The sequence below is a fragment of the Ammodytes marinus genome (genome assembly GCF_949987685.1).
Source record: "Ammodytes marinus genome assembly, chromosome: 2".
Classification (NCBI taxonomy): domain Eukaryota; kingdom Metazoa; phylum Chordata; class Actinopteri; order Uranoscopiformes; family Ammodytidae; genus Ammodytes; species Ammodytes marinus.
The window spans coordinates 18,155,520-18,167,960 of record NC_137231.1 but is presented as its reverse complement, the minus strand read 5'-3'; the positions used below and the strand labels follow the sequence as shown (position 1 = coordinate 18,167,960).

Below are 12,441 nucleotides of genomic sequence, written 5' to 3'. Positions count from 1 at the left end.
ACTTTCTCAGTGAAGATTTTCCTGTGACAAAATCCTCTCCTAATTTAAAATGAATTGTTACATCCTTTTAAGTTTGAAAACCCCAAGTTTTGGTCGTTCAATGTCAAATGGCTAATGCCCATGAGATAAATCCCATTGTCACTCTTTGGCTTTGTGCTGCTACTTTCAAAGACCCAACCAGACAGCATTTGGACCTTTCAATAACATTAGCTGTTATACTGGAACCCCAAGGTACAAGGTGGTGGTAATACTCTCACACACCGACAGAGACTTGCTTCCTAGACTAAGTCACATACATAGGTAACAAAAGTGTTGTTAGTGGTGGGTTTACTAAACTAGCTTTTTACAAAAACATAACTGTTCCTAACTGCCCCTATGGCAAACATCTTGCTCAACAAGAAGCACTACAGATTTTATGTGGGTGCTACTAGGATCGTTATACTGGTGTGATGTTATGCATCAAAGAGTTTAATCGAGCATTTATCAAGTGCTATATTTTATTGGGATATTCGACTTTGTGTTTGGATGGGGCCGCTCTAATTTTGTAATCCGTGTTGGCGCCAGCTTTCACTCTGCCACAACAACAGGAACGGCACCCGGCAATTTCAGGCAACTAGCCTTACTGCTACATCTACAGGAGCAGAGCTTGTAATTCACAACACGCTTATACGGGTAATCAAAATATAAATTTTTGGACCTGGAAACGATACAGATATCACGAAAATAAATATCACGATATTTTCTGTACCGATTTTTTAGCACAGCCCTAATATACTGTGTACCGCGATATAGCCGACAAATATCGCAATACTATTAATAGGCTGTATCTCCCAGCCCTGCCTCAAAACCGCTGACCTCTGGATGGTGACTGATTCGCCACCAGCAGCTTCTTCTCCGTCTGTCATGCTGTTCATTCCTCTACTGCTGCTTACTAACAGCAGCAAATCTTCCCAGAACAAGCCCAGATGTGGTGGAGCCCCTTCTGCTTGTGTTAAGTAAACATGTCCACAAGCCTCTGGCCCTGAGTGACAGGGGGCTGAGCAGAGAGGTGAGCCAGTCGAGCGAGGCTGGGAGCGCAAGAAAGCCCACCTGGACACACCCGGAGGAAAAGGCCTCTTCAAGAGAGAAGGGGGTTTCAGCCCCAGGCCTCCTTGGGTCCACACACACACACAGGCACACACACACATGCCGTAATCTGCACACACACACTCGCAACCTGAAAGTGTAAATATTTGTACGATTGGAATCCTCCTCTTATCACTAAGCACTAGCTAGTCTCTGATCTAAACATTGGTCCAATCCGGGAGGGAAGCAGAGCTGGTAAGCGCTCTCATATGTGTGTTTAGTCTAGTGACTTCTTCAGAAAAATTGCCTCTTCAACAACTCTGCTGTTGCATAGGGAATCAATCATTGTGTGAGACCATCGCATTCATTGGGAGAACTGTTCTTAAGCTATCAATCTCATGCACTTTATTACAGGCACAAAAATCTTCACTCCCTCATCCGACGTCTCGAACACTTTTTCAAGATGCATCCTGTCTTCACCACCTGGGATGTCCACAGAAGCAGGTTTTATGTGGACAGATCTGTGGACTGAAAGGGGTGCCTTTGAAGAGCACCCTAAAAAGGAGCAGATGTTGTTGCTGCTGCTGCTCCTTCATCTCATGCTGCAGGGATACAAGGGAACAACTCACCTCTTCCAGACAGTGGAGGTCTGCTCTGGGCAGCCCCAAGGAGAAGGTGGTTAAGCTGGGACAACAATGGGGATGGGAGTTGTGTTGAGCAATTTGTGCTGCCAGCACAGGAAAAAGGAAACTGACTGTCAGGAAGACAATAGAGCCTGGCAGATGGATGGAGATGGGAGTAGCTCTGCAGAGTCATGTACTGACAAGAGCATACAAGAAGGGAGGCTTTTTGGTTTAAAAATAGACCATAGAGAGGGGGGGTGGAGGATATCATGTGCACATAACAAGAGATAAATTAAGTTTTAAATACAGTTGCACAGCGTGTGTATAACAGCATAGGATATAGTGACAATAAAGTGGATACTTTTCTTACCTTTTCTGATAGATTGAGGTATGAGAAGCTGCTGCCGTCTGGTCTCTGCTCAGTTGCGTCCCGGCTGAGTAGGTTTTGTAAAGTCCCGTCTTCCAGGTCCCCTCTACGAACGTCGTCAGCCAGAGTATCAGCATAGTCCAAAGCAAGCTGTTTCTGCAGAGCGCGAACACGCTCTCCGGTTGGCGCGGTCCCATGTCCGTGGCATCCAACGCACGGCCAGAAAAGTTTTAGTGAGCCAAACTTCCCCCCGGGTAGAAAAACAGCAGTGAGTGAATCCAGCTCGGTAAGGGGGGGAGGGGGAGATGTGTCAAACAGCACCGGGTCGGCTGGAGAAGACGCGCATCCTATTCACCAAAGTAGCAGACATGCACTTCTTTACAGTAGGCTAGACTACAAAAAACGATGTCTGACACTCGTCCTGAAATTTTAAGTGGAACAAAGAAAAATGCCGTCCCATAAACTCGCGCTGCACGCTTGGCTCTACCTGTGTCATGTGAAAATAAAGCTTCAATACTGTGTGTGTGTGTGTTTTTGTGTGTATGTGCGTGCGTGTCTTTAAGTGTATCGTCTGCCTTTCTCTATCGGCTCTGCCTACCTCCGTCAGTCTGTGCGCGCATCTAGACGAGCCTCTGCTGCAGCGGGGCATGAAGCCACTTTTATAGTCTCCTCGGGTCTTTTAAAAGCACAGTCTGCTAGGTTTTTACCCTGCCCCGTTTCAACCCCTCGCAGATGACAATGCGCGCTCAGGGCGACGGCACATTACACATTGTTGTTTCTCTTAATGAATTGCGGGCTGCTGCTTCTGCGTAGGAGTAGACCTAATTGTTTTTTGGTGAGCAACACAGCTGCAAATAAAACACATTTTGACTAGGTCCTGGCCCTACAAGATTTTAAAAGTTATTTTTAAAACATTTGTCAGGATTGTTGTTATGTGCTTCAACATCCGTCTGTCTGTCTGTCCGTCCGTCCGTCCGTCTATCTATCTATCTATCTATCTATCTATCTATCTATCTATCTATCTATCTATCTATCTATCTATCTATCTATCTATCTGTACAGTGGCATGAGAATAGCTTATTTATATGTGCTTCAGTCTATCTATCTATCTATCTATCTATCTATCTATCTATCTATCTATCTATCTATCTATCCATCCATCCATCCATCCATCCATCCATCCATCCATCCATCCATCCATCCATCTGGACAGGAGAATAGCTGAGGTTAGCCTACCTCCCTCCGCCCATTCGTGTGGGACATGTAGGTTTATAGTGCAAGCAGCCAGCAAACCACAGGGCCTGCGCCCCTGCTACAAACTAAACACCTGGCACCGCAGTCAAAAAACTGGGGCCAAAGATGTATATCTGTGTTCAGGGTGACTACACCTCTCAGGCCGAATGTGCTGTGCTGCAGGGCTCACCAGCTGCAAAAGATGCTGCAGACTGCAAAGAACACTTGTGCAACTGTTAAGTAGTGCAGTCTTCAGTTTAGGAAAGTTGGTGTTCACACATTCACACTCACAGGGCTTTCAGACTGGCACTAATCACCCCCTTAAACCAAAGGGAGAAAGACATGCGTGCACTCGCATGGGTCCGAGTTAGCCCACCTGCCCTCAATCAAGACACACGGAAACTGGATTGGGGGTATTTGGGAAGGGCTTGAAAATGATGTGTCAAGGTTTTTTGTTCCAGGGCACCCTTGGTATTTTTTACGAGGCCACTCAGTGCAGACAATGTTGCCATCTAGCAGGAACTGGAGTAGTTTAGGGTTAATGTAAACCCCTCCAGTCACAAGCAGCTGAAAATAATTTTGACCTCTGAGGAGGGAGACGGGGTGGGTTCTTTCACAAGGATTTTTTTTCTCTTAAGCAGTTGCTCTCCTGCTCTAATCATTTCTTCCCAGACAGAAAGAGCTGCATCTCCTATTGTCCGTGAAGGTTTGCATTTACCAAAGATACGCACATGAAGTGTAGGTTCATTAAACATCACACCATTCTTTCCCTCTTTTCAACAGGGAAACACAATTCCTCCCCTACTGTGTTGGGTCATAAACACGCCCTCATCTTTACTCTTCATGATATGCACCAGTTAAAGCTGAGAAGGGGCCTTTCTCACTTTTACCCTCTGCCTTTCAGAGGGGCCCCTTTTAGGCGACACAATACAGTAATGAGAAGCATCTATAGGTCAGTCTAGTCTAATTAGCACATCCCTGCTGCACTCTCAAAACTCAGGCTACATGACGTATGCTGTACGCATTATATCTCAAAACAGTTGCAGGTTTTTATTCCTGAGTTTCTGTGACCTCACTGCCACCCCAGCTGCCAGATCCTCCAGGGCTGGAGTAAGACTAGAGTAAACTTCACCTGCTGTGGCATGCTGACCTCAGTGCTACACTGAATCTGATTTAATGTTACAATAAAGAATACACTCTCTGGTTGTACTGCAGAGAGAAGCTGAAAAGCTACTCGGGTGAAGCGGAAAACTTTGGCAGCCTTTGGTCAGTGGTACTTTTTCCACTGTATGCAGCAGCTTATGTTCCCCTTTATAGCCCAGCAGAACTAGCCAGTTTCTACAAGAATCGACCACATTTTGATAACAAAACTCAAATATTGAACATGATTAAAATTAATTGCAAACATTTATTCATTTATAAACAGTAGTAGACTTTTAGGCCCGAAAGATCCCGACCCACTGAGGCCCACCTAGGCACCTTATGAGAAATCCAAGGAGCTGCTGCCCAGTGTGGAGTGCTCAGTACTGTTGTGTGCTGCCATCTAGTGAGAAAATAAAGAAAGCAATGAAGTAGCTCCAGCTACTTTTTTATGTTTCTTTATCAATGTATTTTCAAAAACATGTACAATCTTTTATCATAAATGATTTGTTGTTTAATGCATCAAAAGTTTAATATTTTTCTCTCTCTAAAACAAACAAACAGGCATCAGGCATCCTCGCTATTAATTAACATTTTGGAGCAGATAGTTTTAAAGCCAACCAGCTTAGTGAGCCTGAGGACTGCCTTTAGTCAGCGTTGAGGCATAAGCAGACTCCCTGGAGCACCCAGTGGGAGAGATGCATGGTGGTGAACAGGTCTGCCTCAAACACCAATCCCACACCCATTGCATTCCTTCGCAAGGATGTGGTGTAAACTGGTGTCCGCAACGTATCCTGCGGTACAAGACACACAAAAATGCACACGTCAGTTAGGAAATTACCACAAAAATAGTGAGCAAAAGAACTGTGCGGAGGCCTGTCTGGTGTGTGGTCCACACCTGTAGCCTGAGGCGACGTGTCTCTATGGGGATGACTCTGAGAATGGGCAGTTCAACAACCAGAACTTTTGGTTTGCTCTTCACTAAGCAACCATTCTCTATGTCCCAGTCTGCTCCCTCCAGGTACAGGCCGGACACAAAGCAGCCTGCAGAGAAAAAAAGGCCATCAGTCTCCATAACTCATCCCTAAGTACGCTGCACATGCTGAGTGTTATTTCATTACCCTGTCCAGGTCTGTCACTGATTTCATCCTCACTGCGATACTGGGTCACCTGTGTGTACAGTGTGGAAAGATCCAGAGGCCAACCATTTTTCCTGCATGCGGCCTGGACCAGAGCAGTCAGGTAGGATTCTGGGATATGGAGTCCTGACAGCCACATAACCTTTGGCTCTCCCTCCTCCACCTGTTAGAAAAAAGATACATGTAAAGACATAACAAATATATTCTCAGCTTGTTTGTTAACTGTTCTGTGATGCCATAATAATGCAGAAAGCTACAAGAGGTTATCCGTGATAGTGTGTATCCATCCTCACCCAGTTGATATACTGTTCATAACGCCTCTTGAAGTGGCTCATCCAGTTGCCTAGGGACTTAAGAGTGTCAGGTGCCAACTTCTTCCAAATGGCAGGAATGAAACCATTAAAAAGGGCCCGAGCAACCTCATCCAACTCACTGCTCATACCAACCTCACCAGCCAAAGCCTAGGGGACACAGTAGAATAAGAACATTATCTAACCTTGTGTGAAGCACAGACACACGGTTTGTTTTTCCACATTTCTTGCCCTCCGCCCCTCCTTCTCACCCTCTGCAGCTCAACCAGAGAACGTTGCATGCGGACTATTAGTTTGTTGAAGCGCTCCAGTTCTTGAAGCAGCACCACAGAGGTCGGGGAAATGTCTATGCCAAACTTTTTACGGATCACGTCCATGTCGAATAACATTGGCAGCTTGTTCTGAATGTCCCCGGCCACCTGGCTGATGTACTCATCTCTACTGATGCTTCCACCAGATTCACCTGAGGCACAAGAGAGTGTATAAGGTCATAAGAGAGGAAGCACTTGGCGGCAAGGTGGCAAAGAAAGTAAGGCAAACACCCTTCAACAGTATGGAACTACTCCTGAAAAATAGAAAATATTACTTGCAAGGATACTCTTCAACATTTCAAACTCAATGTGGAGCTAAGCACAATGGTAAATTTTTTTTTAAATCAAGTAAGAGGTAAGAGAAATGAAAGAGGCCAAATCAAACCTGTCTGAGGCTGTAAGTCTATGAGGTGAGTCCACATGTCTTTAGCCGCCTGTGTGTAGTATCCTATCTCTGCATTCGAATGAAGACCCATTACTTCTGGTGTGTTTGACAGTGGCAGGTTTTCAATCTCATCTGTAACGGACAACAGGCTACAGCTGTGAGTGATGACAGCAAAACATTTACCTTTTTTTCTATACAGCTCTGGAAAAAATTAAGAGACCACTCCAAATATTCAGTGTCTCTCGTTTGACTATTCATAGGCATATGTTTGAGTAGAATGAACATTTTGGCTTTATAATATAAACTACTGACAAAATTTCTACCAAATTCCAATAAATTTTTTGTCATTAAGAGCATTTTCAATAAGTAATGTAGGGATAAAGATTGAAGAAAAATCCAGACTGGTCTCTTAATATTTTCCAGAGCTGTATATACTACCAAGAAAATGTTAAGTAACAAAAATAATGACTGACCAACATATACTGTCTTAGGCCCACTTGGAGGAACTTTGTAATCTACATCTTTGTTGCTGAAGAAATGGAAGCGCCGAAAGGTGTAGAACAGGAAGTCTCCAAGGAACTCATCCATGTAGACAGTCAGGATCCTGCGGTCAAAGCTATCTATACATCGCCCGCCATACATAACCTATAAAACATTACACAGACTTACTTAACTTACAGTTACAGCTAGCAAAATAATACATATTAAAACACAATAAACTCAGCCTTACCTCCCCAACAAGGTATTTAAGACTTCCCCAGGGAATATTGCTGTCTCCTTGGTTGTGAGCCTTGGTCAGGTAGGTGTCCAGGATCTCCATACATACCTGTTGAGCACAGTTATAGTTTAAAACAATTGAAAAGTTAAAAACAACACATTTTATACTACTTAAAGGGATATCTTAAAAAACATATTTGTGGACGTTACAACTAAGTGTACATGAATTCAGATCTACTTACGCAGAAGTCGGATTCATTGAAGTCGTACGGAACATTCCATCCGATCTTGCCGTACTTGCGTCTTTCTTGCACCACGGCATGGAAGAAGGACAGCACATACACTATGCTGCGAAAGGCAGGGTGCGGGCATGCAGTCAAGGTCTCGTGGGAAATTTTAGAGTAAGTGGCTCTCATGTTCAGCTTGAGGCCATTAGGAGGCTCTGTCACAACCTGCAAACAATATTAAAGTGTATGTAAACACACTGGCAACTTCCAAATCCTCTCTCTACTGTAGTTTCTCAAATTGACCCGTTTCAAAGTTTGAAGATCTAGGAAAAATAGTTAAGTATTTTTTCAGTATGAAACTTCTTCTGCTTGCCTTAATTAGGGTAATCAACATATAATATGAAAATATTTCACCTCAAACATTTGCAACCACCCCCTGCATGTTTATATCACATAGATACTGTTCGGGTCAATTTGACCCGGCAGTAAAACTGGAGGTAAAAGGGTGTCAGAAATGTCAGACTATTTCTTTCTTTACAACTTTGAGACATATTTCACCCAAATCTCACACACGCACACACATACACAGGCCCACGCATGCACACCCACACACCCACACACAAACACAGTTGCAAGTGTTATGACTTTTGACGGGAACCATTTATGTTCCCTTGGGAAAACTCCACCCACATTCAGTGGACACTCAACAGGGGAGGGGCAAAACGTATAAAATATTATCTGCATGGGAGTCCTACCAACATTACACTCTGTCAGGCAGACCTTTACAAAATGAGAAGCAGAAACAAAAGGATGACAGTCCAGGAGGGTCTGGGAGTCATCATTGATCATGACAGTGAAATAGAGGAGGATGTGTCTAAATTCTGATTCTAATGATTCTGAATTTGAACCACATGAGGGAATTGCTATTCCTATTCCTCCAAGCAAGACATTCATGTCAAAAAATTGTGAAATTCATCCCCAAATTATATGCGTCAGGCAAACCTGTCTGCAGAAAGCAGGCAGGTGAAACTCATATAATTAGAATATCATGGAAAATTAATTGGAATTGAGGCAATAAGTCATGCAAAATGGACCCAAACCAAGTACTGAGTACACATGCATGATTATACTTTATAAAGGGATGAGATTTATGTATTAAAAATCCCTTTTTTTATTGATTTCATGTAATATTCAAATTTTCTGAGATTTTAAATTTGGGGTTTTCATAAGCTGTGTAAACCATAATAATCTAAATTATAACAAATAAAGGCTTTGAATATCTCACCTTTTATGTAATGGGTCTATATAATATATTACTTTCACCTTTTGAGTCAAATTACTGAAATAAATGAACTTTTGCACGATATTCTAATTTTTCGAGTTTCACCTTAAAGACAGTGCCAGGGCCCACTAGGATGGCACTGACTCGTGTGACTGACATCAAGTCAGCTTTTGAGCTGGTCATGCCAGATTCAATACAGAAAATCATTCTCGAAATGACTAATCTAGAAGGGAGGTGTGTTGTTGGGGAAAAGTGGAAGGAGCTGGACAAAACACATTTAGATGCGTATTTGGGGCTCCTCATCCTGGCTGGGGTCAAAGGATGACTCGACAGCCAGTCTGTGGGATGCAGAGACAGGCAGGGCTATATTTCAAGCCACAATGTCTCTGGAGACTTTTCACATTTTCTTCAGTGTTTCAAAAGTAATAAAGTGGTAAAACATTACAAAAAAAGTTTGAACATGTATTTTTTTTTATGAAAAACGAGTGAATTATCCTTATTGAACCATTACCTGTTAGAGGTAAGGAACACTAAATTGCACTAAATCTTGATAGAATAGTTAGTAATGGAGTTGGTAATGACATGTTCACACTGCTTGTTAGGATTTTTTTTGGTTTAGGACATCTTTTGGAGATTTAAACATGCACCGGGTCAAATTGACCCGGAACACCATTGCTGTTCCTGACAAATGAACATAACAGGAGGGTTAATGTTTACCATCAAAACACCAATCTATCCAAATATGGAGAGAGATAACTCGTACACTAAGTTTTCCATGTTTTGAGATTGTTTTATAAATACTTATCAATATGTAACCAGACAAGTTTAACACAATTTGATATGTATTGAAAATGTGTGATTTTTTATTTTGTGCCTCTTGAATATAGTTATCCCCCCAAATCCTATTTCAGGAAATTATTCTGTCAAATACTGCATCTTCACTTCAACCCTGACATCGGGCAAATACACGAGCCTCCATCAATGGTGATTGTCTTGTTCCCTTGTACAAGACATCTTTCGGTCAGTCTGTTTTCTCTGTAAAAGGGGCAACACTATGGAACCTCTTGCCCACTAATCTAAAACTAGAGACTAACAGCAACACTTTTAACAGAGAACTTAAACAATGGCTCAAGTCAAATCAACAGTGCTCACAAATAATTTACAACTGGTTTATTGTCTGATCATGCAGCCTTTGCTTTACTCTATATACAGTATATTTGACTGTCATTAAATTGCTGCTTTGTACTCCATTGTACACTGCATTTTTATTATTATCAGTTTTTCCCTCGTCAGTATTTGATCTTGTTTCTGTCTTGTTTAGTTTTTTTGTTGTTTTTAAAAAAGCCTCCTGTGGACTGGTGTTGAAAACTAGCATTCATGCTAATACACTGAACACAATGCATCTGGTTTGTCCAATGATATTGCCATGTCCATGTCAAATAAAATCTACAATACAATACAAAAACATATCTAGAGAAAAGACTGCTGAAGGTTAAGAGAAAATGTCTTTCACCTTTAGAGACTTTTGCAGTATGCCAATGGGGAAATCCGTTATGGGGTTGGTGGTGATCCACAAACGGAAGCTGGGGTGGGGCTTGGTGATCCTCTCTAAGGATTTTTCCAGGTCCTTCAGCCACTTCACCAGCAAATGGCAATTCTGAAGCATCAACCACTGACCACGGGCCACCGCCATATCCAGCAACTGCAGTGCCACCTTTATGACAGGTACAGAACACAAATACCCATTTTACTTTACATCTCTAATCAGTGTGACTACTTGATGTATACTTATTTCACTTTACTACACTTAAAGCTTCACAGGTGACATGTGGAAATTAAGTGGTCTGTACCTGCTCTTGACCTTGGCCCATAGCGAGGAACTTGAACTTGCTTCCTCCAAAGCCTGACTTATCTGCTAGTTTCATGAGGTCACTGCCTGGGTCAGAGCCAGGGCTCAGGATGAACACAATGGGGGAGAAAGGAGTGCTCTGCTCATGAATGGCATCAAAGCTGATCACAGGAGGCTGTACATATCTGAGCAGAAATATAAGAAAACATGTGGAAACTCAGGGCTTGACTTCTCTCGGTAAAAAAAAAGTGATTAGTTAACTTAACCTGCAACTCACTGGTGTATATAGAAAACAGACACTCTATACATAGTTATATATTCATATACATATGTATATCTTTGACAAAATGATTGCCATAGAAGCAGTCTCACTTCTCGCCCATAGTGACAGTGACGTAGTCAGTCACAGCTCTGTAGACTCTATCAACACGGAAGCAGCGCAGCAACAGCAGCTTCTGAAAGGGGGACAGGCTCTCCTCATATTTCATTGGGAATAAGGCCTGTTCTGGTGCATCCATGTCATACCACTGAGGAGGAAAAGAATGAGCATTAAACTCTCAACTGATTTGGTAAAAATAATTGAATATGGCTATTCCTGTGACTGTGGTCACTTACAGACTTCCATTCGCTGAGATTTTTCTCCACGTCATCAGGCAGAGAGCCAAACTGCTCAGAAAAGAGCTCTGCGATTTTCACTATGTCCTCCCAGCCCTGGCTTGGAAGCCAGTCACAAGGTTTTCTGCGCGTGCTCTTTTCCAGGGACAAATTACCTTTACACATGAGGTGGAAAAAATCACATTGATTTTTGATTGTGTGCCTACACATGTTTGGGATCAATGTAATCTTCTTAGAAATGTTTGAATATTTTAACTTCTCTAGATATCTCACCCTTGATAAAGAACTCCAACTCATCCTGGGGTGCCCCCCCTTCTGCCTGTGCAATCTTAATGGTCAGGTTAAAAGAAAAGAGCAGCTTATGCCTCTCAAACAGACCTGAGGAAATGCAAATAGTTTGTGTTATAAGATCTACAAAGTAATCATAAATACCCAGTATTGAATCTTTATTAGGTTACCTGTGCAGCCGTAGTTATAAACACTGTATGTTAGAGTGTTCATGATATTCTTCAGTCTCGTGGGCAGCACAGAGTCAGGCAGAGATTTGCGCAGTGCGTAGCCAAACACTTCCAGGTAAGAGGCTAGAGAGTACTGGTACATGCTGTTTACCAGAGCCATTTCTGTCAGTACAAAGAACAGGATAGCGCCGCGCTTGGCAGCAGGTCGATAGCCATCTCGGAGCTTATCAATGTCAAAGGATGTTTTCACGGCCAACTTTAGTTTCTCAAATACCTGATGATAATTAGCACAAACAATGGTAAATATATGATTAATGACTACAGTGACATTTTTTAAGTTCCCTGACGGTTTCCAAACTTACCTCAGTGGATTTTGACTTTGCTTTCTCCAATGTGTAAACCAGCTCTGTGTTATCCAACATGTTGCCTGTAGATGTGGCCAACTCTCTGAGTAGGGAGTCCCCGAGGTTCTTCAGCAACTTCTTATTGTTGCTCGTCTCTTGAATCAAATGCTCACGCTGCTCCTCCAGCTCCTTCTTTTCAAAGCCCATGATAACGCTTAGTAGCTGGTCCTCCAGACCCTTCAGAGTCACTACACGTAACATGAACAGACATTTGGCGCTTTTCCACTGCGTGCTATCAGCTCAACTCGACTCGACTCAACTCGCATTTTTGGCATTTCCACCGCAAAAACATGGTACCTGGTCCCTGGTAGCGGC

General features: G+C 42.8%; 2 protein-coding genes across 5 annotated transcripts in view; both read right to left on the bottom strand.

Annotated features, from left to right (window-relative positions):
- The window catches only part of emid1 (EMI domain containing 1), a 60,200-nt gene extending 57,490 nt beyond the window's left edge, over window positions 1-2,710 (bottom strand). The window contains exon 1 of one of the 4 annotated variants that reach the window (XM_080048024.1): window positions 2,059-2,710. In XM_080048024.1, coding sequence (XP_079904150.1) covers window positions 2,059-2,252 — 194 coding nt within the window. In that variant the 5' untranslated portion in view covers window positions 2,253-2,710. The remainder of the gene's footprint in view (window positions 1-2,058) is intronic. The other 3 variants (XM_080048023.1, XM_080048025.1, XM_080048022.1) reach the window with 3 other exon arrangements.
- Window positions 2,711-5,075: 2,365 nt separating this feature from the next.
- Window positions 5,076-12,441, bottom strand: part of dnah10 (dynein axonemal heavy chain 10) — a gene marked incomplete at both ends in the record, with an annotated part of 30,062 nt that continues 22,696 nt past the window's right edge. Inside the window, 16 exons of the mRNA XM_080035105.1 lie at window positions 5,076-5,222; window positions 5,327-5,472; window positions 5,550-5,730; window positions 5,861-6,028; window positions 6,130-6,341; window positions 6,575-6,706; window positions 7,048-7,219; window positions 7,305-7,400; window positions 7,534-7,743; window positions 10,314-10,514; window positions 10,651-10,834; window positions 11,022-11,176; window positions 11,265-11,419; window positions 11,538-11,642; window positions 11,723-11,996; window positions 12,085-12,314. Of these exons, the coding sequence (XP_079891231.1) occupies window positions 5,076-5,222; window positions 5,327-5,472; window positions 5,550-5,730; window positions 5,861-6,028; window positions 6,130-6,341; window positions 6,575-6,706; window positions 7,048-7,219; window positions 7,305-7,400; window positions 7,534-7,743; window positions 10,314-10,514; window positions 10,651-10,834; window positions 11,022-11,176; window positions 11,265-11,419; window positions 11,538-11,642; window positions 11,723-11,996; window positions 12,085-12,314 (2,768 nt within the window). The remainder of the gene's footprint in view (window positions 5,223-5,326; window positions 5,473-5,549; window positions 5,731-5,860; window positions 6,029-6,129; window positions 6,342-6,574; window positions 6,707-7,047; window positions 7,220-7,304; window positions 7,401-7,533; window positions 7,744-10,313; window positions 10,515-10,650; window positions 10,835-11,021; window positions 11,177-11,264; window positions 11,420-11,537; window positions 11,643-11,722; window positions 11,997-12,084; window positions 12,315-12,441) is intronic.